Genomic DNA, 26,683 nt, shown 5'->3' on the forward strand with positions numbered 1-26,683 from the left:
ACTAAAGTTTTCCTTTAATGACGATCATTAGTGATTCTAGAATTATTCTCTGGGGGTGATCGATTTTTGGTTTGATCTGTTAAAGTAAGACATGACAATCCATGCCACCTTCGCCTTTTCTTCTTGGCTATATTTTGTTCTGGTACAGGTTTTAATGTCATTGGAACTGTACTTTCTTGCAATTTTAACAATCACACTAGCACATGGTTCAATGTCTTGCTCTGTATAGCCAGTGTAGTAGTGCAAAACATCATCCCAACTATTCTTCTTTTGACAAAGCCTTCCAGCAATATAGATGCAAGCACTAGCTATTTGAGATGGAAGATAGTACAGAGAGGCCTCTTCAAGTAGAGACAACTCTGCAAGATAATATGCAAGGGCTAATTGATTGAAATCACACCTTGCACATTTCGAGTACCTCTTCAAGAATGGATAAACAGTAGCGACTGTAATGTTGAAATCCAATTCTTTCAACAGAATTCTCTCCATCTTGAGAAGCTCGTCCTTAGAAAAGACGTGTGAGGAGATTTCAACAATTTCAGCCGATACTGGATATTGCAATTCTTCATATTTAGCTGCGACAAACATACAAGTTGCAGCCAGCAATTGTAGACTCTTAAGAGGAACATCTTGCAAGGAGAGGAATCGATCCAAAAGGTTCACAGCCAGAAAGAGTGTAGCATTATTGAGTTGGAATTTCTGATGCATCTCAATCATCCAATTCACTACTGTGAATCTGTGTTTATGCCTCATGATAGATTGTTTCGAGAGATAGGTAGGATCTGCTCTGTATTTAGTTTCAATCTTCTTGAGATGAGAATGAATATCTTTCACATACTCGACACAGGATTGAGGATCATTAGCATCAGCCTTATCTATGCCTGGTGAGGTGAAGAATTCAGTGGTCTTCTTTTGGGGAGTACATGCCATGGATTGTTTTTGAGAGCAAGTAGAGGGTTCGTTATTAGCATTGGTAGAGTTATTGTTGCTGCTCGTCGTTGCCTCAGTGGATAATGATGCTGCTTGTGAGGTTCTTGATGATAATTGTGGATCCTTGTTTTCAGAGTCTTGGTTGGATGTCGTTGTAGTAGCAGCAAGAGCAGCAGTACTCGTTGAAGAGTTTGTACTCTCATTGCTCACCTTTTTCAAATCCTCGGGTTTCTTTGGCCGGGTGATCATTTTGACTCGATTCACAATGGAGGAGAGAGCGGTCCTCATTCCTGCTGTATCTTCTTTGGTGGTTAGTAATGTTGTCGTGTTTGTCTTTTTACCAATGACTGGTTTTGAAGGATGGAGCGAAATTGGTTTGATGGGATCTTTGGATTGTATCATTTCGGCAGCCATTGGATTGGTATTTTCATCGTTAGGTACCACCATCGACAAGGTGGTGGGCCGTTGGTACATCATGGTGTTGTGTTGAATTTTTTTAGTGTTTGTTTTTTGAATGTTTTGCATAACGGTTTCTCAAGGCGCAAATTTTGTTAAGGCCAAGCCTGACACGCCAAACTGGGTCAGCACAAAACATGTTGAAAATTCGTTCGATCAACATTACTACAGTGAGAATGATTTTATTAGGAAAGCTCGATGTATTATTGAGAAAGTTGGTATAAACTAGGATCTGTTAAATATTGAAAAAGTAAAGTTTACAAGAAATAATCAGGAGCTGGCTTTTTGCCTGGAATGCCACGAGACTCTTGTGGTGCAGACTCGAAAACTTTGAAATTCCTCTTTAAATTTTCGTCTAGTTCCAGAATTGCAGCTACGTTACCACATCTGTAGCAATAGTTTGGAGCAGACCAGACTGTGACCAAGCTTTCATTGAACATGTGCTTAAAGCCCTCCATAACAAGTTGGTGAGCACGGCAAATGAGTTCAATACCATTGGTTTGGTTGAATTGAGCCACAACGTCTCCTCCAAACAAATATCCGGCTCCTCTTGGGCTCAAGCCCCAACCATCAATATCTATTTTGGATTAGATTAAATGTCAAACAAAAAGACTTACCGTCAGGGTCAGACCACAACAAATCGCACATTGGACCGTCGTGTGGTACTTCTTGTTTTCTGTCAATTTTACGGATTTGATCAAGAGTGGTGATTGAAGGGGAGAGTCCTCCATGGACACAAAACACCTTATCTTCAATCAAGGCAGATAAACTCAGATAATCAAATATTTCAGTACAGTATCTCCAAACGTTTACACTTCCGTATTTTCTGAGGCATTCATCATAAAATCCATAGACTTGTGTGATTTGTCTACTTTCGTGATTACCTAAAAGAGCAACAGCCAAAACGGTGAAGTTAATATAATAAACATTTTGAACGTAATCGAAGAAGGGGTTGGCGTCGCATCATCACGACGATGGAAATAACAGTTGCGTAAAAGATTATGTGATAGGAATGGGTAAACCAACAAAGTGTGCAGCGTTCAGTAAGACCTACCTCTAATGAGTGTAATACGATCAGGATATCTAACTTTAAGGGCAAGTAATAATAAGAATGTTTCCACACTGTAAAATCCTCTGTCCACAAAATCTCCCATGAATAAATAATTTGTATCAGGAATATCACCTCCGACTTTAAAAAGTTCTTTCAGATCATAGAATTGACCGTGAATATCACCACAAACCTATTTGAAGATTGTGCATATTATATGAATAGGGATGAAGTAAATGATAGTCTACTTACGGTTACTGGAGCAAAAACACGTTGTACGTTAGCTTCTTCAATCAGAATCTCCTTTGCTTTTTGACAAAGTGCTTTAACCTCTGATTCTTTGATGAGTTCACAACGTTTTAACTTTTCAATTTGTTTGTCTAAATCGGAGTTTGAAGCCATCTTTGATGTATATGATGATGATGAAATTATTTCTTGCCTCTGAGAGGTGTTGTTGGGATATTTGTACAAAGAGCAGTTGAAAGAGATGGACAGCAAAACCGAATATTTTTTTGACAAAAAAAAGCAGTTCTTTAAATAACTTGGGTTACACGGCGCGGCAAATGCATCAAAAAATGTCGAGCAATGCTTCAAAGAAGACCTTTGAATACAACCACAGCAACAAATCGAGCACGGGATACAACAAGACAAAGAAGCACCATCGGACCACGTTAGGAAGAAATGGGTCATCAAATCAATTGCCGAATTCAATATTGAACGATTCGCAAGGAAATTTACGGCCGAAGGAATGGACTGAAGCCCACAACTTTCTAACAACGACATCGACAAGTGTTGTGAACAAATCTGTGGGAGAGGTTTTAGACGAGTTGAATAACGTATCATATCCCGTGAAAAATTTAGATATCGAGGTATGTAGCCATTCATGCATTTGTCATCATGCATATGAGAACGATTTTTGTTTTCACAGTTTTGTGCAAGTGTCATCCTATCCATTTCAGAATATCTAACACAAAATCCTCAAGATTTACTCATTTCAAAATTATGTCAATTGATCTCTACTCTCTCCGTAAAACATGAAGTATGTATTTCATAATTTTATCAAGAAAGAAAGACGTTTACCTCATCGTTTTAGATCCAATTTTCGAAAGAAACAGGAGGAAAACTGCTTATGAATTTGATCAGTTTTGTTTCATCTTCTTCGTCCTGGCTTTTGGCGGATTGTTTAAGAACTTTGAGCTTTATATTGTATGACATGGCTTCAAAATATTCACAAGAAGTTCACAACTCTGTGCTCGCCGTTGTGATTCCCCAATCTAAGGTGTCAATTTCGGATATGGAGGTGAGGAGACAAGCGATCAATTGCCTCGTAAATATTTTCTCAAAAGCATCTCCTGAATTTCTCTCTCCTTATTGCAAAACTGTTTATTTATCAATGTTCCAAAATTTTGAAATTTTGGCTCGGAATATTTCTGTAGATAGTGGACTACAAAAAATATTATTTTCAGTAATGAAAACTCTCACTTCCGTCATTCAAATTGGAGAAAGAGTTCATGTTCAAGACGTTGAGAAAATTGTGACACATTTAACACGATTGATGTTTTTTGGTACCAATTTTTTCCCAGCCTCTCAGACATCCAACTCTTCAAAGAAAGGTGAGTGTTATGCATATGTATATGTACTAACTTGTTGGTGTATATTAGACTCCAATGGATTTGCTTCCGATTCGGATTACTCTGACTCTGACTTGCCACTTGTAAATAGAGAATCCATCAAAATTCGTCTTCAAAGTTTGCAATTATTTACTGTACTAGCCAAAAAGGATTTTAAATCATTGTTTTCACAATGGAAAGCTTTTATTCCTGAGAGAGACAGTTTGAATCCAAACCCTAAATTCAAGCAAACACTGTCTACAACAATTTTATTCGATCCATCCTCAAAAGTTCGATCTACAGCTGTACAGGCTCTTGCTTCCATACTTGAGAACAGTGAGTTGTATTTAGCTCAAGCTAGCGATGTTAGAACCAAGTCTTCAGCTTTTACGTCATTCTCACAAAGTCTGGCTCTCATGATCAAGGAACTGCACCATACTTTAATTTATTCGATCCAACATGAAACTTTACCAGTTTTACCTTTATCCATTAGGGTATGTTTTTTTAGAGCTGTTCAATTTTAACACGGTAATTAAGACTCTCTCATTACTCATTGAAAACACACCTTACTTAAAAATGGATTGCGAAAGCCTATTGCAAAAAATAGCAGAAATGTTAGTTGCGAATGTAACCTCAGGGCATGTGGATAAAACCGTTCAAAATCAGTCATTTATGTGCCTTGGCTCATTGTTTGGCACAAAGGAACCTTTAAACGAGGTTGGAACAATATTATCAGACGCTAAGCTCAACATTATTGTAAAACTTATTAATTACCTTTCAGACGAATATGTGTATATTATAAGAACAGAATCTGCCCAAGTACTAGCAAATATTGCCAAAAACTATCCAGATTTTCTTTGGAACTACTGGGATATTATTTTACAAAAGATACGACTAGGTCTCAATCATCATGATCAAAGTAAGTACACATTGAACGTTTTTTACCTTAATACCACCATGAAACAGCATTAAGGTTGACCCTAATTCAAATTATTAATAACTTTACATCTCCTTTCAATGAGTCTAAAATTCCAGCTGTGTCCATTAAAAAACCAGTCGGTGGGTTCAATACTCATCAACTCACAGAGACTATTTGGGAAAAGATTACCGATACTGTTCTGGAATTCGCTATTGCTGACAATAATCAGACAATACGGTCCGCAGCTGTTTCTATATTCTCTAACATTATTCCAGAAACATTTGAAACTTTTGGAGATGGCCTTTCTGGTCGAATCATATCATTAGTGTTTTCAACGATGAAGGATGAATCACCAAATGTGAGACAATCTGCATGTCGTACAGTTGGAGTTTTTGTCTTGTTCAACAGACTGCAAAATGATTATAACTTTTTGAAGAGAGCATTGGAAGATTTTAAGACATTGCTGTTGGACCCTTCTTTGAACGTGAGAGTGCGAGCATCGTGGTCACTTGCAAACTTGTGTGATTCCTTACGACTCTCAGAAAATATCAAAGACAACAATACTGATTTAGTGCTACCTATTTTGATATCATGTCTAAATTCATGTAATGATAATGACAAAGTACTATGTAATGCTGTGAGAGCACTAGGAAACATTTCCAACTTTGCAAAAAGAGAAATTTTAGAGCATGATATATTCAAATTGGATAGTAACAAGTACAGTTTAGAGCCAAACTTACGTGCCACTCAATCCATGACCATAGAGAACTTTCTACTTGAAAAATTTATACAGACATTGAATTCGAAGGAGACTTCTGTTAAAGCACGATGGAACACTTGCTATGCACTTGGAAGCTTGCTTGGAAACGCTAATATTGCATCTACCAGCACCATCGATACAGCAGTCAATGTTTTATGTGATTTACTTTCAACTGATGACAATTTTAAGGTGAGAATCCAAGCTGTATTGGCACTCTCGTTGACAAAACACTATGGAACGGAGTTGAACAATTTCAAAGTGTGGAAGAGTTTATTAGAAGCGCTACAGGTACTCTCATCTGATAATCCCACAGCTCAATATTCAGAATACAAGTACATTAAGACTCTCAAGAAACAGCTCATTTCCACTCTGGTTCATTTTACGAACCATGTGAATCTAGATTCCTTCATTAGGAGCAGCGTTCAAGTACAGGAATACATGATTGAAAAGGGTGGAGAAATTATTGCATCTGCGTTCTCAGATTGTGAATGGGAAGATTGTTACCATGAGGCCATCAAGAAACTACAAGTTTCAATATTGGACCCTCTCGAGTTGGAAGAAGAGTCATCCATGCTAGCTGGCGTTCTCAAAAGACATACCTATCAATTCTAATCATCTAGGACTTCATCTTACTCTATTAATCTCAATGAATCAAAGAACACAGACACTTCATCTTGGACATATCTCTCGTCTTCCATGGAATTGCAATGAACCGAGTTCATTCTCTAAGGCTTGCTAGCCTTAATAGAATGGCAAAGGCTGCCTGCAGTACAAATTCCCACAACAACAACATTAAAAAAATACCACTAATTCTCACTACAAAAATATGGCCTCAACATCTGAATGTAAACTTGCTGTGGTTGGAGGAGGTACGTAGGTTGATATTGGGTGAATTGCTGGTGTTGGTTCATCATACGGCATAATAACTACAACAACCTGATTCAAACACATTTAGGTGGTGTCGGTAAATCTGCTCTTACCATCCGATTCGTCCAGCCAGACACCTTTGCTGAAGAGTACGATCCAACTATTGAGGACAGCTATATTAAGCAAGTAACAATTGATAGTGTAACATATTTCCTTGAAATTCTTGATACAGCAGGACAAGAAGGTTTGTGTTTTATCAAATTATCATTACTAATAATATTTTAATGTAATTGATCCAACAGAATATCAAGCCTTGAGAGACGATTATATGAGAAAGGGCCACGGATTTTTGCTAGTTTTCAGCATTATCGAGAGATCCACTTTTGATGAATTGAACAAATTTAGAGATCAAATCTTGAGAGTTAAAGACAAGGACAAAGTTCCAATGGTAATGATCGGCAACAAGTGCGATTTGGAAGAGGAAAGAAAAGTGTCCACAGCCGAGGCCAAGAATAAGGCTGAGGAATGGGGTATTCCTTTCTTCGAGGGCTCTGCCAAATCCCGAATCAACGTTGAGGAGTCCTTCTATGAATTGGTGAGAGAAGTCAGAAAGGAAAAGGAACAGCAGAGTAATGCTCCTAAGAACACCAAGAAAGCACCTTCTGGAAAGAAGAAGAAGGGCTGTTTGATCTTGTAAAATATATGGCGTTGAATCTACAGAGATCTTGAAGTTGACTCAATACCTACACCCCTGACAAAGAATAAAAGCTCACAACTAAGTGAAAGTTCGAAGTTCTTTAAAGAAAAGCTTTTTTGGATACTATACTCGTTCCATGCTCATCATACTCGTTCTTTGTAATCCACATATCATTAAAAGAAGGAAGAGAAGCGAGAATGGATCCACCTAACCAAGTCGTGTAGGCTCTTTCGTTTGGAGCTGATATTCTCAAAGAAGGCACGTCTTTCGGAGCTAGTTTTTTCAGTTCAGACAGCATGCGCTGACAAAAGCCTTCAAATAATGTAGACCCTCCTGCAAAGAATAAATTCGAATATAAATCCTTTCTAATGTCAAGATCTGAAGAGTTGATGGAATTAATAACACATTCATGAACACCCATATATTCTAGTCCTATTAAATGTGGCTTGAACAGAATTTCAGGAGCCATAAATCGCTCTGCTGTCATGGAGACGAGCGAGCCGTCTGGCAGTTTGAACGTTTTAGCCTCACATAAACCTTTTTCCTCTTCAAGAATTTCTTTCTCATAATTTTGAGCAACATATGTCAAATCACTTTCCTTAATTGCCTTTACAACCTCTCGCTCGCTTGATGTGTGAAAATTGTAACCTGACTTCCTCAGTAGAATTTGTAAATAATTTGTAATATCCCGTCCTGCAACGTCAATCCTTGAAATGGCATTTGGAATGGCAAATCCGTCATAAATTGGTACAGAGTGCGTTACACCATCACCACTATCCAGAACTACTCCTGTCATTGACCCACTGGCATACAAGCTCAGCACTGCTTGCAAAGAAAAAAACAATTTCGGCACGTTATACGATTCAAAGAAAATGTCAGCAGCTTTCTCTCTATTTTTCTTTGGGTTCAAAGGAGCTTCTGTTAGCAGCACTGGACTATCTTCTTTTCGAAAAGTGTCTCCTAATCCAGTTTCCTTATCCATTAAACATGAATACAAATAATCCCAAACTTTCTCCATTGCTGTCCAATCTGTGACAATTCCATGCTCCATTGGGTAAATAAGGCGTAAAATACCTCTCTTTTCCTCTGCAACTTTACCAACACAGCAATCATATTTTGGTCCTGCAACAGGCATCACTCGTACATGTTTTGTAAATCCAATACTATTTCAATAACAATGAGATGTATCCGTACGAGCATTTCACTACACTTACTAATTATTAAAAACTATATGCGGTATTTCATCTCCTGCCAAGCCTGCTTTGATGATTCCCGATCCCTGTACGATTAAACCGGGAGCAGTATCGTTCATTGTATTAAGGACAAAATTCAATGGAACATTTGGCCCGATCCTCACTTACATTATCAATCACTAAAGGAGTTCCTTTTGCCTCCATTCTTGAAATTCAATATGGAATCAATCACTTGTTGTGTTCCGATGATGATGATGATCTCAGATTGTATCACAGAGAGAGGATTATCACACCCTTGTTGTATTTTTTTTCTGTAAACGATGAACAATTCCAACATTGGGACCCGATATTCAACAATTCTACTGTGATGCATCCAACATGACATCATTGTGCAGCATGTATTGAATCATGGAGGTCATCCTAATTTCAAAACTGTGGATCTCCTTGTTTAAAAAATGTCTTCATTTATGCCTGCAATTTCATCGGAAGAAGTCTATCTTGCTCCTGATGCGATTATTAAAGCCTTTAGTTTTACTTTTGTAGTTTATGAAAAAGGAAATACGTTATCCTTCATATTTGCACTGTGTGCTCTTGTTCCGATATTTATTGTGGTCGCCATGGCTGTTTCGTTTTTTATTAACAGGGAATATCAATCGTTATTTGTAATACTAGGAATTTTGGCCAATGAAATAGTGAATGATTTTTTGAAACATCAATTTGCACAGGATCGACCACCAAATTTATTGGTAGCAAAATTTAGGAATGTGGATCCAACTACTGCTACTGAGTTAGTGGAACATTTTGGAATGCCTTCTTCACACTCACAATTTATGTTTTTCTTTGCTTGTACAGTTTTGTGCTGGTTTAAAGTGAGGTCGCAACTGTGGAAGAATGTGACATTTTTGAGTTTATTTGGATTAGCATCTATAGTTGCTTATTCACGAGTGGCATTGCATTACCACACAGTTTACCAAGTATTGGCAGGAAGTTTTGTTGGTCTTGTGACTGGAAACTTGTGGAAATTATTCATTATCAACGTGTTGGAGCCAAAGGTTATCCCTTTTCTGGATTCGTTTAGCTTTTTGAGGGACTTTTTGTGCTTGCATTCGAACGAAAATATTGAATCAACAGTTGAATTTCAAGCATTATCTGCACGGAGGCTTGACAAGAAAAATAAATAACAACAGTGATTGTGTGGAGCTATCTACAAAATAACCTTAAATGACTTCTACAATAGACTCAAGCTCATCCTCGCCTTGGCTGGTGGAGTGGGAGGATCCCTGGCTGGAAGCACGTCCATTATGCTCTTCAAAATCGTCAATGACAGGTGGTGGAGTTTCTTGATTGTCATTTCTCGATTCTGCTCTTGTTGCTTCTTTTTCTGAGTCCCTCCTCAAAGAAGTTCCTTCATAAGGATCTAAACCTTTGGATGCTAAATATTGTTTGAGATATTTGTTTTCGATTTTAAGCTTCTCATAATCTTCTGAATCAAAGTCCATGTTATGTCTGACAATTCTTTTCCATCTTCGGTTGTCTTCTGTTAACAATTTGATTTTAGCCTTCAGTTGCGGTATTTTCTCCAAGTGCATGTGTCGCTCTTCTTCCAATAGACTTTTAAGGCTTTCAATACTATTGTGAATTTGGGCCCGTTTGATTTCTTCATCTTCATTGTCATCATCATTCCTCTCTACGATCTTCAACAGACCATTTAGACCTCTCACGTCGTCCTCCACCTTTGCAATTAAATTCCGCTTTTCTCCACTGGAAATAAGAGGTAACTTGCTTTCAAAAAGCGGTTCGTTGGTTATCGACTCCATGTTTTTAGCAGACACCCGTTTTCGCTCCACCAGAGGAAACTCAACAACAGATGATTTGACCTCGTGCCTAAAACTTTTTTCTGTTTTGGGGGACACTGTGAGGGCTTTCGCTTTGTATAATGCAACCTCATCTCTAAGTAGTTTAATCTCTTCCTTTAGTTTCAAAATATACTTTTCTTTAGGGTCCATTTTGGAGATGGGAATATTCTTGATTTTTTTAACTCTTCCAGCATAAATTAAGGTTTTTAGCGTTTCTTCAGCATATTTTGATGAAGGGGTTAAACATGCAATCATGAGTGTCTTACTTTCTCCTCCTAGAGAATCCATAAGCAATTTTGTTAATTTGCTGTCTCTGTAGGGTATGTATGGATTGTCTTTTTTTGGAGAGCTTAATAAACTAATAACTTTTCCGAGAGTTAGTAATGATTTGTTAATACTTGAGGTCTCTGTCACAGATTTCGATTTCGATATTTTAAGCTTTTCACTTCCAGCCAAATCAACAAATCTTATCGATCCATATCGCTTACTATGGAACCCATCAACTGGATCCGTGGATGAAATATCGAAATGTATTGAAAATATAGAATGACTTCTCGAAGAGTCTCTATTAAGCTCATGAGACGATACTTTTCTGTTTGCAACTCCTTCATTGAACACTGTCATTAATTCGTCAAGATTTTCAACTTCAACTAGACATAAATTCTCTACGAAAAATCCATCCTTATTGCTCCATCGCACTGGTAAATTTACAGATCTTAGATTAAGTAAGTCGTTCACTTGTTCTTGATAGATTTCCAAGCAAGATGCTCTCATCCTTACTCGAATTTGATGAGTTTCTTCAGGTATTGACATCATTTGATTCAAATAATCGAAAATATAGATGGCTGATCGAGGCACAATCCCAGGTGCATCATCCTCTCCGACAATAGTGTATGTCTTAAATATGATATGTTAAAAATGTATCGAATTTCAGAGATAGCTTCATACCTTACCACATCCGGTTTGACCTTCAAAAGATTTAAGATTTTCAAAAGTAAATGATTTTTCAACTTACCATACGCAAATACCGTAGATGCATAGCCATCAATAGCATATTTTAATAGATCCGATATTCCAGACTCTGAAAAAACTTCGTCTTGTGTTGAATCAGGCCCAAAACATCGATCAAAAGTGAATCCCTTATCTCTGTTATTTCCCTTCGGCTTGTGTGTTGCATTTGAATTGACCTATGGCAATGAAACATTAGCAAAAAGCAGTTTGAAATTTAGTAGTCACGTACATTGACAGAAACATTGTCATACTCGATGGCGAATTCATCACCTCTCTATATTTTCAATAATTAATTTAATGATGGTCAAAAGGTCTACTACATACTTTTTTCTCTTTATTGCTCATGGGTCGTATCCGAACACAAACTTTGATGGCCTCTTTCTGAGCAACGTCATTATCGGAGAGATCTCCGTGCTCGCCGTTATGATTGTCGTTTGAGTTATCAACAGACGGCAACATTTTATTTGATGTTTTTACCGTCAACATGGCGCCCAATTTGTAAAGGGTTTGTGCCACACATGAAAGCAGAACGATATTAAGATATGGCGGCGCATCCGACGTTGAAGCGCACTAAAAACCTGTCAGATATTCGTCAAGTCAAAAATGAACATGAAAGCACAAAATAAATTTATTCGTTAGCTGTCATGCAGCAGAAGAGGTAATAGTACTGGTTTAGGGTTGCAAGGTATCTGTCTTCCACAAGCTGTTCGTTGGAAGAGGTACGATAAATTCTCGTGGGATTTCCGTTCCCTCCAAACCTCATAGTATGAGCGAACATATCTTTGCCATACTTGTTCAGTCGTTCATGCACTGTCATGGCAAATGGGTACAATGTTCTGTAAATAAATAAATACATGATCACATGTTCTTGGAGAATGTGTAAATAATAAGGCATTTTCCAATACGTGCCTATTGTGTCTCCAATAACAGGGACAATGACAGAAATATAATGGTCAATTTTCTTTGCAACGTTGTGTAAATCATTGTCTGAGCAAAATGTTGGTTGTACCAATAATTTAACGAGTTCAGATCCTGCTTGAAATATTCTTGTCACCTTTCCAATCCAAACGTATGCAAGAGTAGAGAGTTGTTGATTACTTGCGTGCTTTTCCATGATTTGAGTGATATCTTCAATAATTTTGTTGCCATATGTTTCCCATACATCGTCTCCCATTAAATTAATTTTGTCATTTTGGCCATAATATCCTTTGTCCTTGTAGTATTGTTTCAACTCTTTTTGACATTGCTTTGAAATTTTCAATGCAGCATGCAATGCAATCTGTAAATGATTTTCTCCCAATCTCATGAATTGGTGCAAAATGTCAGGAATTCTTCGTAAAATGGAAATATTGGCGAAAATAATATCACCTAAACCAGGGTGTCGGTGTCCCTTGTCAGTAAAAAGTTCAGTGAAACAATCCCAGGTTTCAATTTGGATTTTGCCTTCAATTGTCTCTCGTAATGATTTTCGTGTGTTTTCTTTGGACTGAAACAACATTTTCAGTATTTCTTGAGCTCGATTATTGTTTTTCCACTTGAGCGAAAACAAGAATTGTTTGTGTGTTTCATAATCAATAGGGCATACAAAACATATTCTATTCTTATCATCCGTTTGCAATGCAAGCATGTTTTTTAAATCTCCACCCATTGCTACATTAAATTGCAACCGAATAATAATTTTCTCTGAGGTACAGGTTTTCACAAAATTTTTCAAAAACGAATCTTTCTGAAATAGAGCAATTGGTAATTCAAATATAAACCGATGGCTTTCAAATTTTGCAATCAATGATTCAATTGGCTTGAATGAGCTCAATAATGTACAATGATTGTCGCTGTTTTTAGGTAACGCTGCCAATAATTTGTAATTACTATGATGTTGTGCAGCATCGCAAATAACAAGCCCTAAAAAGCAAAGTATTTCATTCACTTTCCTACTTAATTTATGGGCATCAGTGGACACTCTTGCCATTGAATAAACTTTAAATTCTCCTTTTTTGTTAAATCCAAATTTTCGGCTTCTGAATCCAGAAATCGGAGCATGTTCCAACCATTTTCCTGTCGAGCGTATCACTTCTATTACTTTTGTATTTGTTAATAATTTTGAAAAAGACTGAATTGGATCAATCGCAAAGCCTTTGATATCGTTGTTGCTTTTGATGATGATCATCTCTTTTGCTATTTCATCCTTAATCCCTTTCCGATATTTCGAAATGGTTCGGTCACTGAATGGAATGTATTTTGTTTCATACAACTTTTTAATTTGTTTTTTGCTTAAACCAGTGTTGATGATATTACGTTCAACTTCTTCAATGGACAATCGATTATGTTTCTTTTCGACCATGTTGTTGTTTTCGTCAAGTGTTATGATTCGGAATTTAGTGTACCGCATTGTTGGGTGTATTGGATCAGAAAGCGTTAACGAGATATTTAATTCTGCATTAGTTTGATTGATGTAATTGAATTCCTGTAATTGCTTTGTAATTGATGAAATGATGGAGGACCATAATTGAGAACAAGCTGTTGTTTTACTAGCTTCAGCTAAAGCGACTCCCTATGGCGGCGCAATTGGTACTAGAAACCTGTCAGATATTCGTCAATCCCACGTCAGCTGATTTGAGTAAACTCCAAAGGAATCAAAAATAAAATGAGTGAGTCTCTTCCTGATTGGTTTGCAAGGGTTTGAAGAACCGAAGCAACTTGGGTTCTTACTGCAACAACAGACAAACTGAAACGAAATATAGAGGCCATAGGACGTTACACCATTATTCGCTTCAGCTGAAGCTTGTAAAACAACAGCGTGCCAACGAACAGCTCACGGAAGACAGATCCTTGCTAGCACCCTAAACCAGAACTATTACCAATTCTACTGCATGACATTCAACGAATAAATTTTTTTATGCTTTCATATTCATTTTTGACTTGACGAATATCTGACAGGTTTTTAGTGCGCTTCAACGTCGGATGCGCCGCCATAGACTAGCATTGGTTACTTGCGCTTTTCCTATTGTTTCTCTCTTCAAAAACTCTTTTTGAAGGGAATTTGGAAAAATTGACCGTTAAACAGGGCTTTCTTTTAGAGAGGAAGTGTATCAGCGTTTTTCATGTATTTAGGTGAAAATACAACGAACCCAGTATATTACTACTTCAAAATGATAAACATTTCGCCAATCTGTTTTTCACTTCGTTCTCCCGCCTTTTGGCGCCTTTTTTCCTATTTTATTAATCAAAAAAAATGTATGCGTTTCCACCATCACAGCAACAATACACTTACAAATTAGAAAGCGCATCATCAACAGCAACCGATGACGCCACACAAGAACAAGTGCTTGTGAATTTATGCCAAGAATTAAAAATTTTATACAACGACACTCTGATTGAAAGAGCAAAATTGATATATCAAAAAGGAGCATCACTATCGCAAGTGTTAGAATTTGGCGTATGTTTATTTGAGCGTTTGTGATTATCACTAACATCATTAATTACTACAACAGTCTAATAGACAAGTTTATCTTGCATTTTGCTCTCTTTTTATTGCATCACGATTGGAAAGCCCAAATGATCTTTACTCAGACGAACAATTGATAGAATATAACAAATTTTCACTAAAGACTGACAGTGGTGTGTCGATCGGAAGTTTAATACACAAACCAAATATGAAGTATGTATTACATTTGTGGCGATTGGTAATTTTGTGCTTACAATGGTGCTGATTTTCAGTTTGGTTGAAACATTTGAGTTGTTAAACAACACTTTGGTTTCGCTTCAGTTTGAAAACTCTACTTGCTATTCTGTTCTTCAAAAATCTCAAAAGAAACTTATTCTTTGTCATTATTTATTTGAAAGATATCAGGAATGCTTTAGAGAAGTTATCACACCTACCACAAATACAGATCTATTCAAAGTGGGATGGATTACATTAGTAGTACTGTGCAGACATTTACCATCGACACTACTGGATTTTACAGAATGTGCCAACTGTTTAATCAATTTTATGATCATTTTTTGGAAGACTGCTAAGGACGTAAGACTGTCCGAAACCATTGACGAGTTATACTCAATATGCAACATTGCCAAGGATAAGGTGGACCCAAAGTATGACGAATTTATCACAAACACACTGAGACAATTCAATATTTCAGATTTTTCCGAATATGTGATGGGCCAAGACTCCTTAACTCAAATCAATTCAGTGTTTGAGAAGGATGTTGATAGTACTCTTGGCGCTCTTGGGTTTGACGAAAGAATATTTATGTACACCAATGATATTAACGTCGTTGGTGATATTACAAAACTAACCTCAGCACCAGTATTCCAACTTAATCCCCCAAGACTGTCACAGGTAAATGATCCATTCAGATCTCCTCTGAAATCACCAGGCCATGGTGGCTTTTCTATCCCACTAACACCTCTCCAAGCAACTCTACAAGTAGTACAAGTTATTGAAGAGTCCGTTAAAGACACTTCACAATTACCTGACGAGGCTTTGTTAACATATTTCAAGTCGTGTACACCTGATCAAACGTTGACTATTGAAAATAGGTTGGCTAGTCTCCTGGAAAAAGTGGATCTTAATAATCTTTTCGAATTCAACACGTCCAAACGAAAGTCAGAGATATCAAAGATTTATTACAAGACTCTAAAACACATGCTACAAGCAGAAGAAAAAAGATTAGGTGGAGCTACCAACTTTACCAATCTATTAACCAACGAAAATTTCCACAGATCATTAATAGTGTGTGCAGTAGAATGTATCGCCTTTGGATATAATTTGAAAGATTCGATTGGTCTCATTGATCTTCTGAATCATTTTGCACTTGAACCTTTTGAATTATCCATAGTGATTGAGAGTTTTGTTCAAAATGCAACATGGTTAAATAGTGCTCTGAAACGACACTTCAAGCACATTGAGGAACGTCTTTTAGAGTCTCTTGCTTGGAGAAGAAACTCTGTTCTCTATTCAAAACTTTCTAACTCTACCATTGTACAGCCTCCAAAACCTGGAAGTGAAACACCAAGCAAACATCACTCTCATGAAACGTTTGGAATGTACAGCCCTATTGCATCCAGAAAACAACCAGTTTCTAAAGGATCTAACTCAGTACAATTCTTCTTCCGTAAGATGTATAAATTAGTTTCGAGACGGATTCAAGAACTATGCTACAACTTTAATCAAACTCAACAGAACACGTCTGATGATCCAATGATCATTACTATGGATTTAATGGAACAAGTGTGGCATATTGTATACTATGCACTAAATGAGGCTAGAACAATAATGGTAAATAGACACATTGATCACGTGATTATGTGTTCAATGTATGCAATTTGTAACAAGGTTAACAGAATGAGAATTTCATTTAAAGATATCATTTTCAATTATCGACTAATATGTGAAAACAATAGGTCGATATCACCAGTAGAAATTGGAAAGATATTGTGGCAGGTACCTTTAGACAAGGAAGGAGAGTTTGGAGATATTGTGAAATTTTACAACAGTGTGTATATTCCAGCTGTGAAAAGCTTTATTCTTGATAAGACATCTGGCAACTCTCAATTCGAAAGACCAGAAATGCCCTATGTTGAGCTATTCGCCAAGACAAAGATTGCTCCAAACTTTGTGCTTTCTCCAAGAAAGTCTCAATATCCAAGGAGTGCCCTATTGTCACCTTCTAGAGACTATCCTGCTATTCAACTCACTCCTAGAACAAGGGCTCTCTATGAATTTGGATCGTCCAGTACAAAGAAACACTTTGATATCATTTCATCTTCTAATAATGATATATCTCAATCGGGTACAAGCGACTATAAGAGAGGTGTAAAACGAACATTAGATTTTGGAGAAGATACAGAAACGAGCTCGCATGATCCTGAACAGCGTAAGTTTGTTAAGGTTCATCAGCAGGAACAATAAATCCATATTGTGAACTGAAATTCTGATTGAGATTATCTCTAAATGATAACCTCCCATCTTGGTGTGCTATTGTCTCTTTTCCCTTACTACTACAGTACAAGTATTGACCCTGTGTGTTGATCTCCTTCTTGCGCATGTCCCACGAATCATTTGAAAATTTACAAAGAAGAGCATAGGTCACCTATACAGACCGTTGCGGCCAATTTCCTCTGATCTCTTTCCTACATGTCCATAAATGGCTTTCTCGCTTTCCTTACTGTTGTTGTTCGACGTTGTGTACAAGTTGGTTTTTATTGAGAGAGAATCCTCAATGTTGATCAAGCAAGGGCTCTTATTCCAGCAACATGATTTGAGAGAGATGACTCGTCATCATGCTGATGTGCGATAAAGAGCCACCACCGACTGTCCTCTCGCTGCTAGTCGAGACAATCATCATGGAATCTACAGGAATCCTTCCAAATATTCATTTTTGAGAGTTATTGGTTTTCGCATCGCATAAAAAAAAGCTCTCTTGAGCGCTAACTCCATCTACAGTTCTCCTCTGTGCAGTGGCCACTTGTCTCATCATCTCCCTCAAGACCTTTCTTGCCAAACAACAGTCGCTAACGTCTTTAAAAAATATATGGACAACAAGCTCTAAGGATACATCATTGTTATTTATTCGTAAACGAGAGAGAGAAAGACAACAACAACATCATCGAGAGTACAGTGCGTATATTTCCTTCGACTCAAGTCTTTTTGCCATCAAAAACTTGCAATAGCATATCATCATTAAGATAGTTTTCATTATCGCCATTGAAACCATCAACCCTCAACCTCAAAAACAATCACCACTTGAACACCCTAGGAATGTCAGAGTCACCAACAAAGTTTTTCGATGAGTCAGACACATCATCTACAAAAAGCGGAGGAGACGAGTCCAAGAAAAGGTCAACGGCCATGAAAGATTCCAAATCTAATGTTAGCCTTGGGGGTGATACCTCTCGGAAAAGAGAAGGATCGCTGATGGATCGTCTTGTAAACTCATCGAGTTCGGCCAATCTTCTTCAAAGCAAAAATAGTATATATGCTGTTTCTACGTCGTCATTAATACCCCAAGACTTTTTCAGCCTTGCCAGAACAAACTTCTCTGATGGAAAGCAAAAGGACATGACCTTGGCCATGTATCAGTTCAGTGGCCTGAATGGACTCAACAGCAATGACGAAAATGTCTTCATCAACAACTGTTTGACCCTTATTCACCCTATAATACAGAAATACCACGGCGTATTCCATAAATATTACGATGAATATCTCATAGTAGTATATGAAGCACGGCATTCGCAACAAGCAATTGAATGTGCTTTCGATTGTATAGAGGCCATAAGGAAGAATGCACTAGAATGCTCGAAATCCAGTAGCTATTCAGCTCCTGGAGCCGAAAGGAACTATATTCTGTTAGAAAATATCAATGTCGTTGTCCATACCTGTCCTTGTAAAATTGCTCCAGTTCATTTCAACGAAAAACACTCAGATTTTACAATCATGACACCTTCTAAGGATGTTCTGAGAAGAATGGCAAACCTAGGCAGAGTGTATGATATTCCGATTGTTATTTCTTCTCAAGTTGTACAGAAAAGCGAAATACTCAACGCTAAAACATTCAACAACCCAGCCATGAACATTACTCCAATAGGAAAATACTTTCTTGCCAACTCGTCGACTGAACTCTATCAAGTTTTTGATACCAATTGGGATGTTTTCCTATATTCGCCTGATAGAAGGAAGGATTTTAGGACCTCGCTAGATATGTTCCAACAAAGAAAATTCATTGCTGCCATGAACATATTCTCTAAGTTACACAGAATGAATGATAATGACAAGCTGTCCTTGTTATTTGTCAAAGTTTGTAGAATGTATCAACAAAGTGAATTACCTCCACAATGGGATGGTGTCATTATGTTGGATAAGGACAGTGAGCCCTATCCTATCAGCAAAAAACCAAAGGGGTTCTACATCCAAGCAGGTATTAGTGCCTCTTTCCATCTCGGTGACGAGCAATTCATGTCGCACGGCAAAGACAAGGAAGAAGAAATTCGGCTATTAACTGAATCCCTCAATCAGAAAGCTCTCATGATCAAGGACATGAAAGAAATTCTGTCGGTCAAAGAAACAGAACTTGCCAAACTTCATGAAATTACTGAGCTCTTGATGAAGGAAAAGAAGCAACTGAGCCAACAACTTAAACAAAGCAATGAAAGAAAAGCAACGGATAAAACAGCTCAGAAAAAGCTCCAACAACAAGACAGCAAAAATTTACAGGCCATGAACAACACAGGAGGAAATGAACATCAGCCAGTACAACCTTCTTCGTCAACAAACAATACACATAGTCGTGATGCTGAAGCTGGATGTATGGGAGGATTGTTTTCGTGTTTTGGAGGCTCAAAATCTAGTTCGCAACGAAACGCTCGTCATCGAAATGGAAGAAAGAAATATGTTGGAAATAGAGTCACACCAGTAAATCAATAATTATTTTGTTATCGTAACATGAAGGATTATGTAATTGGGATATGGACTCCTTTCGTCAATCATTTTTGTTTTTTGAACTTTAAAAATGAAGCAAAGTGTTCGAGCCTCGCACCTCTTGCGCTTTCCTCGTCATCACCATTTCATCGGATCTACTTTTTCCAAGATACATAACAATGCTCTTCATCATGAAACATTCCACAATGTTAAATCATTGATCAAAAATAATTTATTTAATCCGCAATTTTTATACAGAACTTATAATTCCAAAACAACTACAACAATTCCGAACTTTGAAGTTTTATTAACTGAAAATGAACAACCTTCGAACTTTGCGTATAAACATGTTTCGGATCCGTCCACCGGTTTAATTGGATTAAACTTAAAGTCTTTGGAAGATTTCCAAGTTTTAATGCGAAATGCTCATAAAAATTGTGATGATCTACGAAATAGTATTGTGAATTTGAAAGAAGAAGATTGTGCTTCTAAAAAAGACTATGCTGAAAAGATTTTGGACATGTCTGATGAAATTTCCAATCAACTCTGTCTATTTCTTGATGCAATGGAATTTATTCGATGTGTTGATCCTAGAACTGGTTTTAGACAAAAGGCTGATGCAGTACACACTGAATTCTCTCAATATCTCCACAAATTAAACACAGATGTGGTTTTGCATCAGAAAATCTTGAGCGTAGTCAAAGACAAGTCGCTCGTTGATACTTTAGATCAAGTTCAAGAGAGATGTCTTCGCTTACTTCAAGAGGATATGGAAAAACATGGTGGTGTCCATCAACAAAAAGAAGAAGACAAAACTGTTCAACTAAGATCATACATGGACACTTTGTCCTATTTATTCAGTGAATCTGTATCCAAGTACAACAACCTTGAATCGAACGATATGAAATTTATTGAAGTGAACCCAGGTGATGTGTTATTCAAGAAAGGAGCCAAATACTTGTTTAAAAGTGATAACAAATTTTATGTCAATCCCAGTTATTATACAAATTTATTAGTGAATCAGAAAGATGAAGCCACTCGAAAAATGATTTATCAAGCCAAATTCTCTTCTTCGGAAACCAATCTTTCAATTTTAGATGAGCTACTTACTGCCAGAGACGCATTTGCCAAAGAGCTCTCTTATCCATCCTATGCGCATTGGTTTTTACATGATCAATGTGCTCGTACTCCAGAAAATGTAATCCATTTCCTCACCGACCTCTCACAAAGTATAAAACCAAAGGTAGAACAAGAGCTGAAAGTTTTGAGAGAAATTAAGAAGAGCGATGACATTTATGAATGGGATCTTTATCATTTGAGAAGTATTGCCGTTCAAAGGATTGAATCACCATCCGTATTTGTTTCTGACTATTTTCCTCTTCATAAGGTGATGGAAGGAATTTATCATATTTGTTTGAGTTTATTTGGAGTACACTTGGAACCAATGAAATTGTCATCGGATGAGTCTTATCATCCAAGTGTTAGAAAGCTTGCAGTAGTTCATGAAACAGAGGGATTACTTGGTTATATTTATTTGGATCTTTTCAGTCGGGAATCCAAGAATGTGGAGGCTGCCAATTTTAGTATTCGATGTGGAAAAACAACCATTCATCAAAAACCAGTGACAGCCCTTGTGTGTAATATTGATCCAACAGTGGTGGATAACTTCTCTGCGGATCGTGTGTATCTTCTCTCTCACTCTGAAGTCACTACTATCTTCCATGAACTTGGACATTCTCTTCATGTGATTTTTGGACAAACACCATACCAAAATCTATCAGGTACCAGAACGAGTATTGATTTTGTAGAGACACCTTCACAATTCATGGAACATTTTGCATGGGATTATAGAGTCCTTCAAACATTTGCAAGGCATTACAAGACAGACGAACCATTACCACTTTCTCAGTTTGAATATTTGAAGAAACGAAAGCAAATGTTTACTGGGCTGGATATTGAAGAGCAAATCATGTTTGGTCTTATGGACATTACCTTCCATTCAGGATGGCCTATGATAGACTCTGTGACAAGAACCAAAAAGTCAACCTCGCAAGTTTTTGCCGAGTTAAAACAGAAATATGCTTCCATTCCATGCTGCGAAGGCACATCCTATCCAGGGCAATTCATTCATTTCAGCAATTATGGAGCTGGATATTATTCGTATCTCTATTCCAAAGTTTTTGCTGACCACATGTGGTACAAATTCTATCATCCACTCGAAAATCCTTTGAACAGAGAAGCAGGAGAAAAATTCAGAAAAGAGGCGTTGTGTGGTGGAAGTAAGGATCCAACCTTAATTGTCCGAGATATGCTTGGAGAAGAGCCAAATCCTTCCTATTTCTTGAAGCAGTTCGATTAAGGTTTTCTTTATTGATCGTCCATTTCTCCTACAGAGAGTCTCTTTCTCTTCATATCGTCCACATTTTGTAAGGTGGCCAATTGTGAAGAATAAATATTTCTAAAGATTGCTAGAGTATCGAGTGGTATTTGGTATAGCTCCATTCCTTCATCCACAACATGAGCTAAAAAGTTTACCAAATTTGGTGAGGTCTTTGTGGAAATTGCGTCTCTAGCATGATCTATACACAATATTTCAACAAATTTCTTAATAAAATCTAGTGAGAAAGGAGGTTCAATCATATCAAGAATAGAGTTAATAACATGTCTCACCAAAGACATGTCCATTCTCTCAACAATAAGATCGTGAATGGTTTGAAGTGTTGGTAGCACGTAACCTAGTTGCATTAGATAAATAATAACGTCAAGGAAAATTTTCTTAATTTCAATGGCTTGAAGAGGATCCAAATCTCCATGATTTGCATAATAACATTTCTTGACAATATTCAACACTGTGACAGAAAGTGGCTCATGTCTGAAAGCAATTTCCTTCAACAATGCCATATACATCTTGGTGTTGTTTAAAGTGAACATTGTGATAGAGAATTGGGAATCTGTAAATATAATCCCAACCCAATACAAAATGCCTGCACAAACTACATTGTATATGAGACAAGGTCTAAAAATTGACACACTTTTAGGAAGTGTTGTGTTCGAGCAAATGGAGATAGCTTTTTCAAGTGCTGCGGAGAGTGGATTCAAATTTGTGTGGTTGCTCTCTCCAACAACGGATGAAGCATATGCCAATACATAAACATATTTTGGTCTATGTGCTGGATTCACTTTTTTGGAGGGGTTGAAGAGGTCTTGTATGAGTAAATCCAAAACGTCACTGCTTTGAATAAATTCTACAGGAGGAGCATTTGAATTGCTATAATATTTGTACAATTTTAACACATCTGTAGGATTGGTTGCGTTATTATTCAGCATAGAAAGCACTATTGTGGAAATGTCGCTAATCGCAGCTGATTGGGCATAGTCTGTTTGTTCTCTCTTGTAACGATACTCGTATTCAAGAAAAAGATATCGTATCTTTCTGATAATATATTCTGAAGCTTTTCCTTCTTTAAGTGCATGGTGTTCAAGCTCTTCTGACAAAAGTAAAAGTTGATCCTTAAAGCTAGGGACTTGTGAAATGAGAGACTTGATGATGCATTGCGCATAAATGTAGGTATATTGAGAGTGACAGCAAATCTTTTTGAAATCAGAAAATTGTGGGCTAGCATAGAGACTTTCTTCTGTCTCTCTAATTAGATTTTCAATAGAATCTGTGAGAATTCTATGAAACACTTTGAGAGACGTTGTTGCTGTTGTTACAGAAGCAATTTCATTGTGGAACCCTGATTCACTGATTCTCTGAATAGCAAAGTTTAACATGAGGCAATTTGGATGCTTTTCAGAGAGTTGATATATCAAATTTCTCCATTCAACGTCGTTGATCATATACTCCAACCATTTGGGTGGATCTTGCGAAGCAGTGAATATAGCATCGGCCTTTTTTGAGTCAAAGTTATCAATTATCAAATTTTTTAGATAATCCATTAATATTTTGTTAATTGTGTCATGATCAATATTGGCCATAGTCATCCAATCGCATAGAAGTGAGGTCATTTGTGGATATCCTCTGTAGCTACTGCTCAACATTTGTACAATAGTTGACGGCTTGCCTCCGTTCTTGATGTATTGTTTCAAGTAATCAAAGATGAACGGATTAGTGATGGCATCATTCTCAGAAAATCTTCTCTCACACTCATCCAGGATCTGTTTTGTAGGGTCCACAACACTTCCGTCTATTGATGATGATGAAGAAGATGCTCCTCCACCCGAAGTGTTGCTTTGACCTCCAACGTTTGGCGCAGTTGCCGTTGTTGTTGGTGGAATCATTTTTTATGAAATAAAAAATTAAATGTTTATAACGGTTATTGTGTGATGATGATCATGTGGACGATTCATGTTTGCTTGCCATTGGGTGATCGTTCCTATCTTTTATTTCATCATCATGTGGTGTAGATAGTCAATAAAGTCTTTATATTTTCTATCAAAATATTAAAATATCGCTTTTAAAGTTGTTACAATTACTCTTGTTCAAGGATTTGTAAAAGCTCACGACCATGGCTTGAACTCTTTAGATGCTCTTTATCCACCGTTTCAAAACTTTCAAACCATGTGTACCAAAGAGGCTCAATGTTCCAATCGCCATCAAAGAATGTTCTTCATTAGCCGGCAAAAGGAAAATATCTATCAAAAAATTAGCAACACTCAGTCGGTCACATTAGCGCCATCATCAGCAAAATTCTTCCCATCAGAAATTGGTGCTAGCATACTTTTGTGCGCAAGTTGGATTGTTCTTAATTTTGTTAGTGGAAATTTCCATTGCTTGCTTTGAAAATATTGGATTTTGAAATTGTCATTTCATCATTGTAGCAATAATTATTATTGGGCTTTCCGTGATTGAGTGCATGTTTTCATCAAAAACACGATTTAATTTCAACACCACATTCGACTTGTTATGTGTATGCTCAAAGAGGAGAAGAGAATAATTAGAGTATGAATACATCAACACTACCGAAACATTCAACTACTACTGCAACAACATCATCAAATGGATCACCGACAACGATAACGAACAACAACAACCCCAGTACTGCAAATGCCACCAACAACAATTTATCCACATCAACAGCAACAAGCACAGTCCTTTATACAGGACTGTTATACATACCTGTAGTGGGAAATAATGGAAGAAAGCCATCACAAACACCAAATCTTCTCTATAAGGAATATTATTCGGAATTATATGCACAAGTTTCGAGTAGTAACAATTCTTCAAAATCTATTTCACTCAGCTCTCTTGGAACAATGTTTGCTTACTACACAGGAACTCTTTCATCGTCTTCCGCTCCACAAGTACAACACTTTTTAAATTTGTTTGAAAAGGCTCCACAACAGTATATTGATAGCTTGGGAGGGTCACTGGATCCACAAGAGGTGGAAAACATGAACGGTTCTTCTATATCGTCTTCCAATTTAACCAGACCTCTTTCCTTTAATGGTAACACGAGCTTTGCCACTCAACCTTCAAACTCCAATGATGGCCCAACATCATCAAACACAGCCAATAATCCTAAACTCCTCATGAACTCATCTTCTCTTTCTTCTCCAAACCTCTCTTCAAATTTAAAATCCTCTGTACAGACATCCCAAAATTCATTGTATACTTTTGTTCCGGGAAAAAAGTCATCTCTTCCAATACTTTCTGAAAGCATGAAACCTTCCATACAAATTCCACTTAACAATGTTTCTGTTCGAGTAAGTGAATTTATTTTCTTTTTTAATTTAACACTCTTTTGCATTGTAATTTGATAGCTTGACCCAATGGAAGGATACTTTTATTATTTTGAATTAATATCACCCTCTGTTATTTATAAATTCTTTTGTAGATCTGATCATGAAATGCGAAGATGGACCGAGTTAATTGAAAAAGTTTCTCCCATATGTAAAGAAAATGCATTGATCGAAGAAGCAGAACGAAAAATTGTGGAACTTGAGCGATCTTGTAACACAAAAAAGCAGCTCACTCACAACAATGAAATTAAGCACTATAGAATGAAATATTATCATCATATTCTTCCTTCAAGCTCGAATGTAAATGCTCCTCCTTCAAGCTCATCCGGAATGCTTGTCAACAACAACATTCAGAGAAGAACAACGCCTACCATCACTGGAAATGATGCTGACACAAGCCAATTCAAATAGATAGTGAGCTAAATCAATAATATTCAGACAGAGGGGAGAACATTCCATTTGGTCATGTACATTTTATTTGCATGATTGCTATTATGCTTCGTACAGCCACATTACATTTTTGAAAATCGTAAACATATAAATTATTCTTTCACTTTGAGTGTTTTTAGAAAAAGACACTGTTTTTCATGAATTTAGCTCTGTATTTCCTCGTCTAAAGTTAAGGTACGACAGTGCATTGAATTTTTGGATGTCAAACCAAGTTTTTAAAAGATTTTTCGTTCCTAATCCAAATAGTATATTTGATCGAAAGTAATAATAAGGATGAGATTCAATCTTATTGAAACAAGGAAAGAAATGAGAAGCAAAAATTGGAAAGCATGGGTCTTTAGCAACGTCTTCCAACTTTTCTGGGTTGATTTCTGCCGTGAGTCCATGTTTGGTTTGACAATCAGTCATTAATTTTAATTCCTGTCCACAGGGTGTGTGCTCGGCATGTAAGTAACTTGTTAAAGAAATCACAATATTAATTGTTACATTTGTATTTCACAATCAAATCACACACAATATTCACAAATTCCAACACCGTACCAAAATGAACACTTTTGCAAATTCTCCTTCTCAATAATGTCTTCAGGAGCAACTATCGGAAAAGGTCTATCATTGACCACAAAATAATTTGACACAATTCTGGGCTTTACATGATCAATCATTTCCAACACAAATTCCTCACGCGTTCCTGTTTGTTGCTCTTTCAAGGACATTTTTTATGCTGAGGA

General features: G+C 37.0%; 14 protein-coding genes across 14 annotated transcripts; 7 read left to right on the top strand and 7 right to left on the bottom strand.

Annotated features, from left to right (window-relative positions):
* Positions 1-42: 42 nt before the first annotated feature.
* On the bottom strand, positions 43-1,407 carry C9374_010926 (uncharacterized protein; the record flags this gene model as incomplete). Its single annotated transcript, XM_044686524.1, has 1 exon — positions 43-1,407. One exon carries the CDS (start codon positions 1,405-1,407, stop codon positions 43-45), a length of 1,365 nt encoding a protein of 454 aa, XP_044543530.1.
* A 236-nt stretch (positions 1,408-1,643) lies between these two features.
* Positions 1,644-2,836, bottom strand: C9374_010927 (uncharacterized protein; the record flags this gene model as incomplete). Its single annotated transcript, XM_044686525.1, has 4 exons — positions 1,644-1,963; positions 2,004-2,270; positions 2,441-2,627; positions 2,687-2,836. The coding sequence occupies 4 exons, from the start codon at positions 2,834-2,836 to the stop codon at positions 1,644-1,646; spliced, it is 924 nt and encodes a 307-aa protein (XP_044543531.1).
* A 173-nt stretch (positions 2,837-3,009) lies between these two features.
* C9374_010928 (uncharacterized protein) lies at positions 3,010-6,335 on the top strand (the record flags this gene model as incomplete). The annotated part of the gene is made up of 6 exons (XM_044686526.1): positions 3,010-3,303; positions 3,363-3,473; positions 3,528-4,047; positions 4,096-4,538; positions 4,582-4,963; positions 5,011-6,335. The coding sequence occupies 6 exons, from the start codon at positions 3,010-3,012 to the stop codon at positions 6,333-6,335; spliced, it is 3,075 nt and encodes a 1,024-aa protein (XP_044543532.1).
* A 214-nt stretch (positions 6,336-6,549) lies between these two features.
* On the top strand, positions 6,550-7,287 carry C9374_010929 (uncharacterized protein; the record flags this gene model as incomplete). The annotated part of the gene is made up of 3 exons (XM_044686528.1): positions 6,550-6,592; positions 6,679-6,834; positions 6,893-7,287. The coding sequence occupies 3 exons, from the start codon at positions 6,550-6,552 to the stop codon at positions 7,285-7,287; spliced, it is 594 nt and encodes a 197-aa protein (XP_044543533.1).
* Positions 7,288-7,387: 100 nt separating this feature from the next.
* Positions 7,388-8,684, bottom strand: C9374_010930 (uncharacterized protein; the record flags this gene model as incomplete). The annotated part of the gene is made up of 3 exons (XM_044686529.1): positions 7,388-8,450; positions 8,502-8,566; positions 8,649-8,684. 3 exons carry the CDS (start codon positions 8,682-8,684, stop codon positions 7,388-7,390), a joined length of 1,164 nt encoding a protein of 387 aa, XP_044543534.1.
* A 251-nt stretch (positions 8,685-8,935) lies between these two features.
* On the top strand, positions 8,936-9,661 carry C9374_010931 (uncharacterized protein; the record flags this gene model as incomplete). Its single annotated transcript, XM_044686530.1, has 1 exon — positions 8,936-9,661. The coding sequence occupies one exon, from the start codon at positions 8,936-8,938 to the stop codon at positions 9,659-9,661; it is 726 nt and encodes a 241-aa protein (XP_044543535.1).
* A 36-nt stretch (positions 9,662-9,697) lies between these two features.
* On the bottom strand, positions 9,698-11,806 carry C9374_010932 (uncharacterized protein; the record flags this gene model as incomplete). The annotated part of the gene is made up of 5 exons (XM_044686531.1): positions 9,698-11,233; positions 11,285-11,304; positions 11,352-11,523; positions 11,577-11,621; positions 11,672-11,806. 5 exons carry the CDS (start codon positions 11,804-11,806, stop codon positions 9,698-9,700), a joined length of 1,908 nt encoding a protein of 635 aa, XP_044543536.1.
* Positions 11,807-11,975: 169 nt separating this feature from the next.
* Positions 11,976-13,688, bottom strand: C9374_010933 (uncharacterized protein; the record flags this gene model as incomplete). Its single annotated transcript, XM_044686532.1, has 1 exon — positions 11,976-13,688. One exon carries the CDS (start codon positions 13,686-13,688, stop codon positions 11,976-11,978), a length of 1,713 nt encoding a protein of 570 aa, XP_044543537.1.
* Positions 13,689-14,579: 891 nt separating this feature from the next.
* On the top strand, positions 14,580-17,258 carry C9374_010934 (uncharacterized protein; the record flags this gene model as incomplete). Its single annotated transcript, XM_044686533.1, has 3 exons — positions 14,580-14,783; positions 14,839-15,005; positions 15,065-17,258. 3 exons carry the CDS (start codon positions 14,580-14,582, stop codon positions 17,256-17,258), a joined length of 2,565 nt encoding a protein of 854 aa, XP_044543538.1.
* Positions 17,259-18,107: 849 nt separating this feature from the next.
* On the top strand, positions 18,108-19,769 carry C9374_010935 (uncharacterized protein; the record flags this gene model as incomplete). Its single annotated transcript, XM_044686534.1, has 1 exon — positions 18,108-19,769. One exon carries the CDS (start codon positions 18,108-18,110, stop codon positions 19,767-19,769), a length of 1,662 nt encoding a protein of 553 aa, XP_044543539.1.
* An 85-nt stretch (positions 19,770-19,854) lies between these two features.
* On the top strand, positions 19,855-22,122 carry C9374_010936 (uncharacterized protein; the record flags this gene model as incomplete). The annotated part of the gene is made up of 1 exon (XM_044686535.1): positions 19,855-22,122. The coding sequence occupies one exon, from the start codon at positions 19,855-19,857 to the stop codon at positions 22,120-22,122; it is 2,268 nt and encodes a 755-aa protein (XP_044543540.1).
* Positions 22,123-22,130: 8 nt separating this feature from the next.
* On the bottom strand, positions 22,131-24,044 carry C9374_010937 (uncharacterized protein; the record flags this gene model as incomplete). The annotated part of the gene is made up of 1 exon (XM_044686536.1): positions 22,131-24,044. One exon carries the CDS (start codon positions 24,042-24,044, stop codon positions 22,131-22,133), a length of 1,914 nt encoding a protein of 637 aa, XP_044543541.1.
* A 663-nt stretch (positions 24,045-24,707) lies between these two features.
* C9374_010938 (uncharacterized protein) lies at positions 24,708-25,916 on the top strand (the record flags this gene model as incomplete). The annotated part of the gene is made up of 2 exons (XM_044686537.1): positions 24,708-25,469; positions 25,527-25,916. The coding sequence occupies 2 exons, from the start codon at positions 24,708-24,710 to the stop codon at positions 25,914-25,916; spliced, it is 1,152 nt and encodes a 383-aa protein (XP_044543542.1).
* Positions 25,917-26,090: 174 nt separating this feature from the next.
* C9374_010939 (uncharacterized protein) lies at positions 26,091-26,668 on the bottom strand (the record flags this gene model as incomplete). The annotated part of the gene is made up of 2 exons (XM_044686539.1): positions 26,091-26,409; positions 26,496-26,668. The coding sequence occupies 2 exons, from the start codon at positions 26,666-26,668 to the stop codon at positions 26,091-26,093; spliced, it is 492 nt and encodes a 163-aa protein (XP_044543543.1).
* Between the last annotated feature and the right edge of the window lie 15 nt (positions 26,669-26,683).

This window comes from Naegleria lovaniensis (assembly GCF_003324165.1).
Source record: "Naegleria lovaniensis strain ATCC 30569 chromosome Unknown tig046, whole genome shotgun sequence".
NCBI classification, from domain to species: Eukaryota; Heterolobosea; class Eutetramitea; order Acrasida; family Naegleriidae; genus Naegleria; species Naegleria lovaniensis.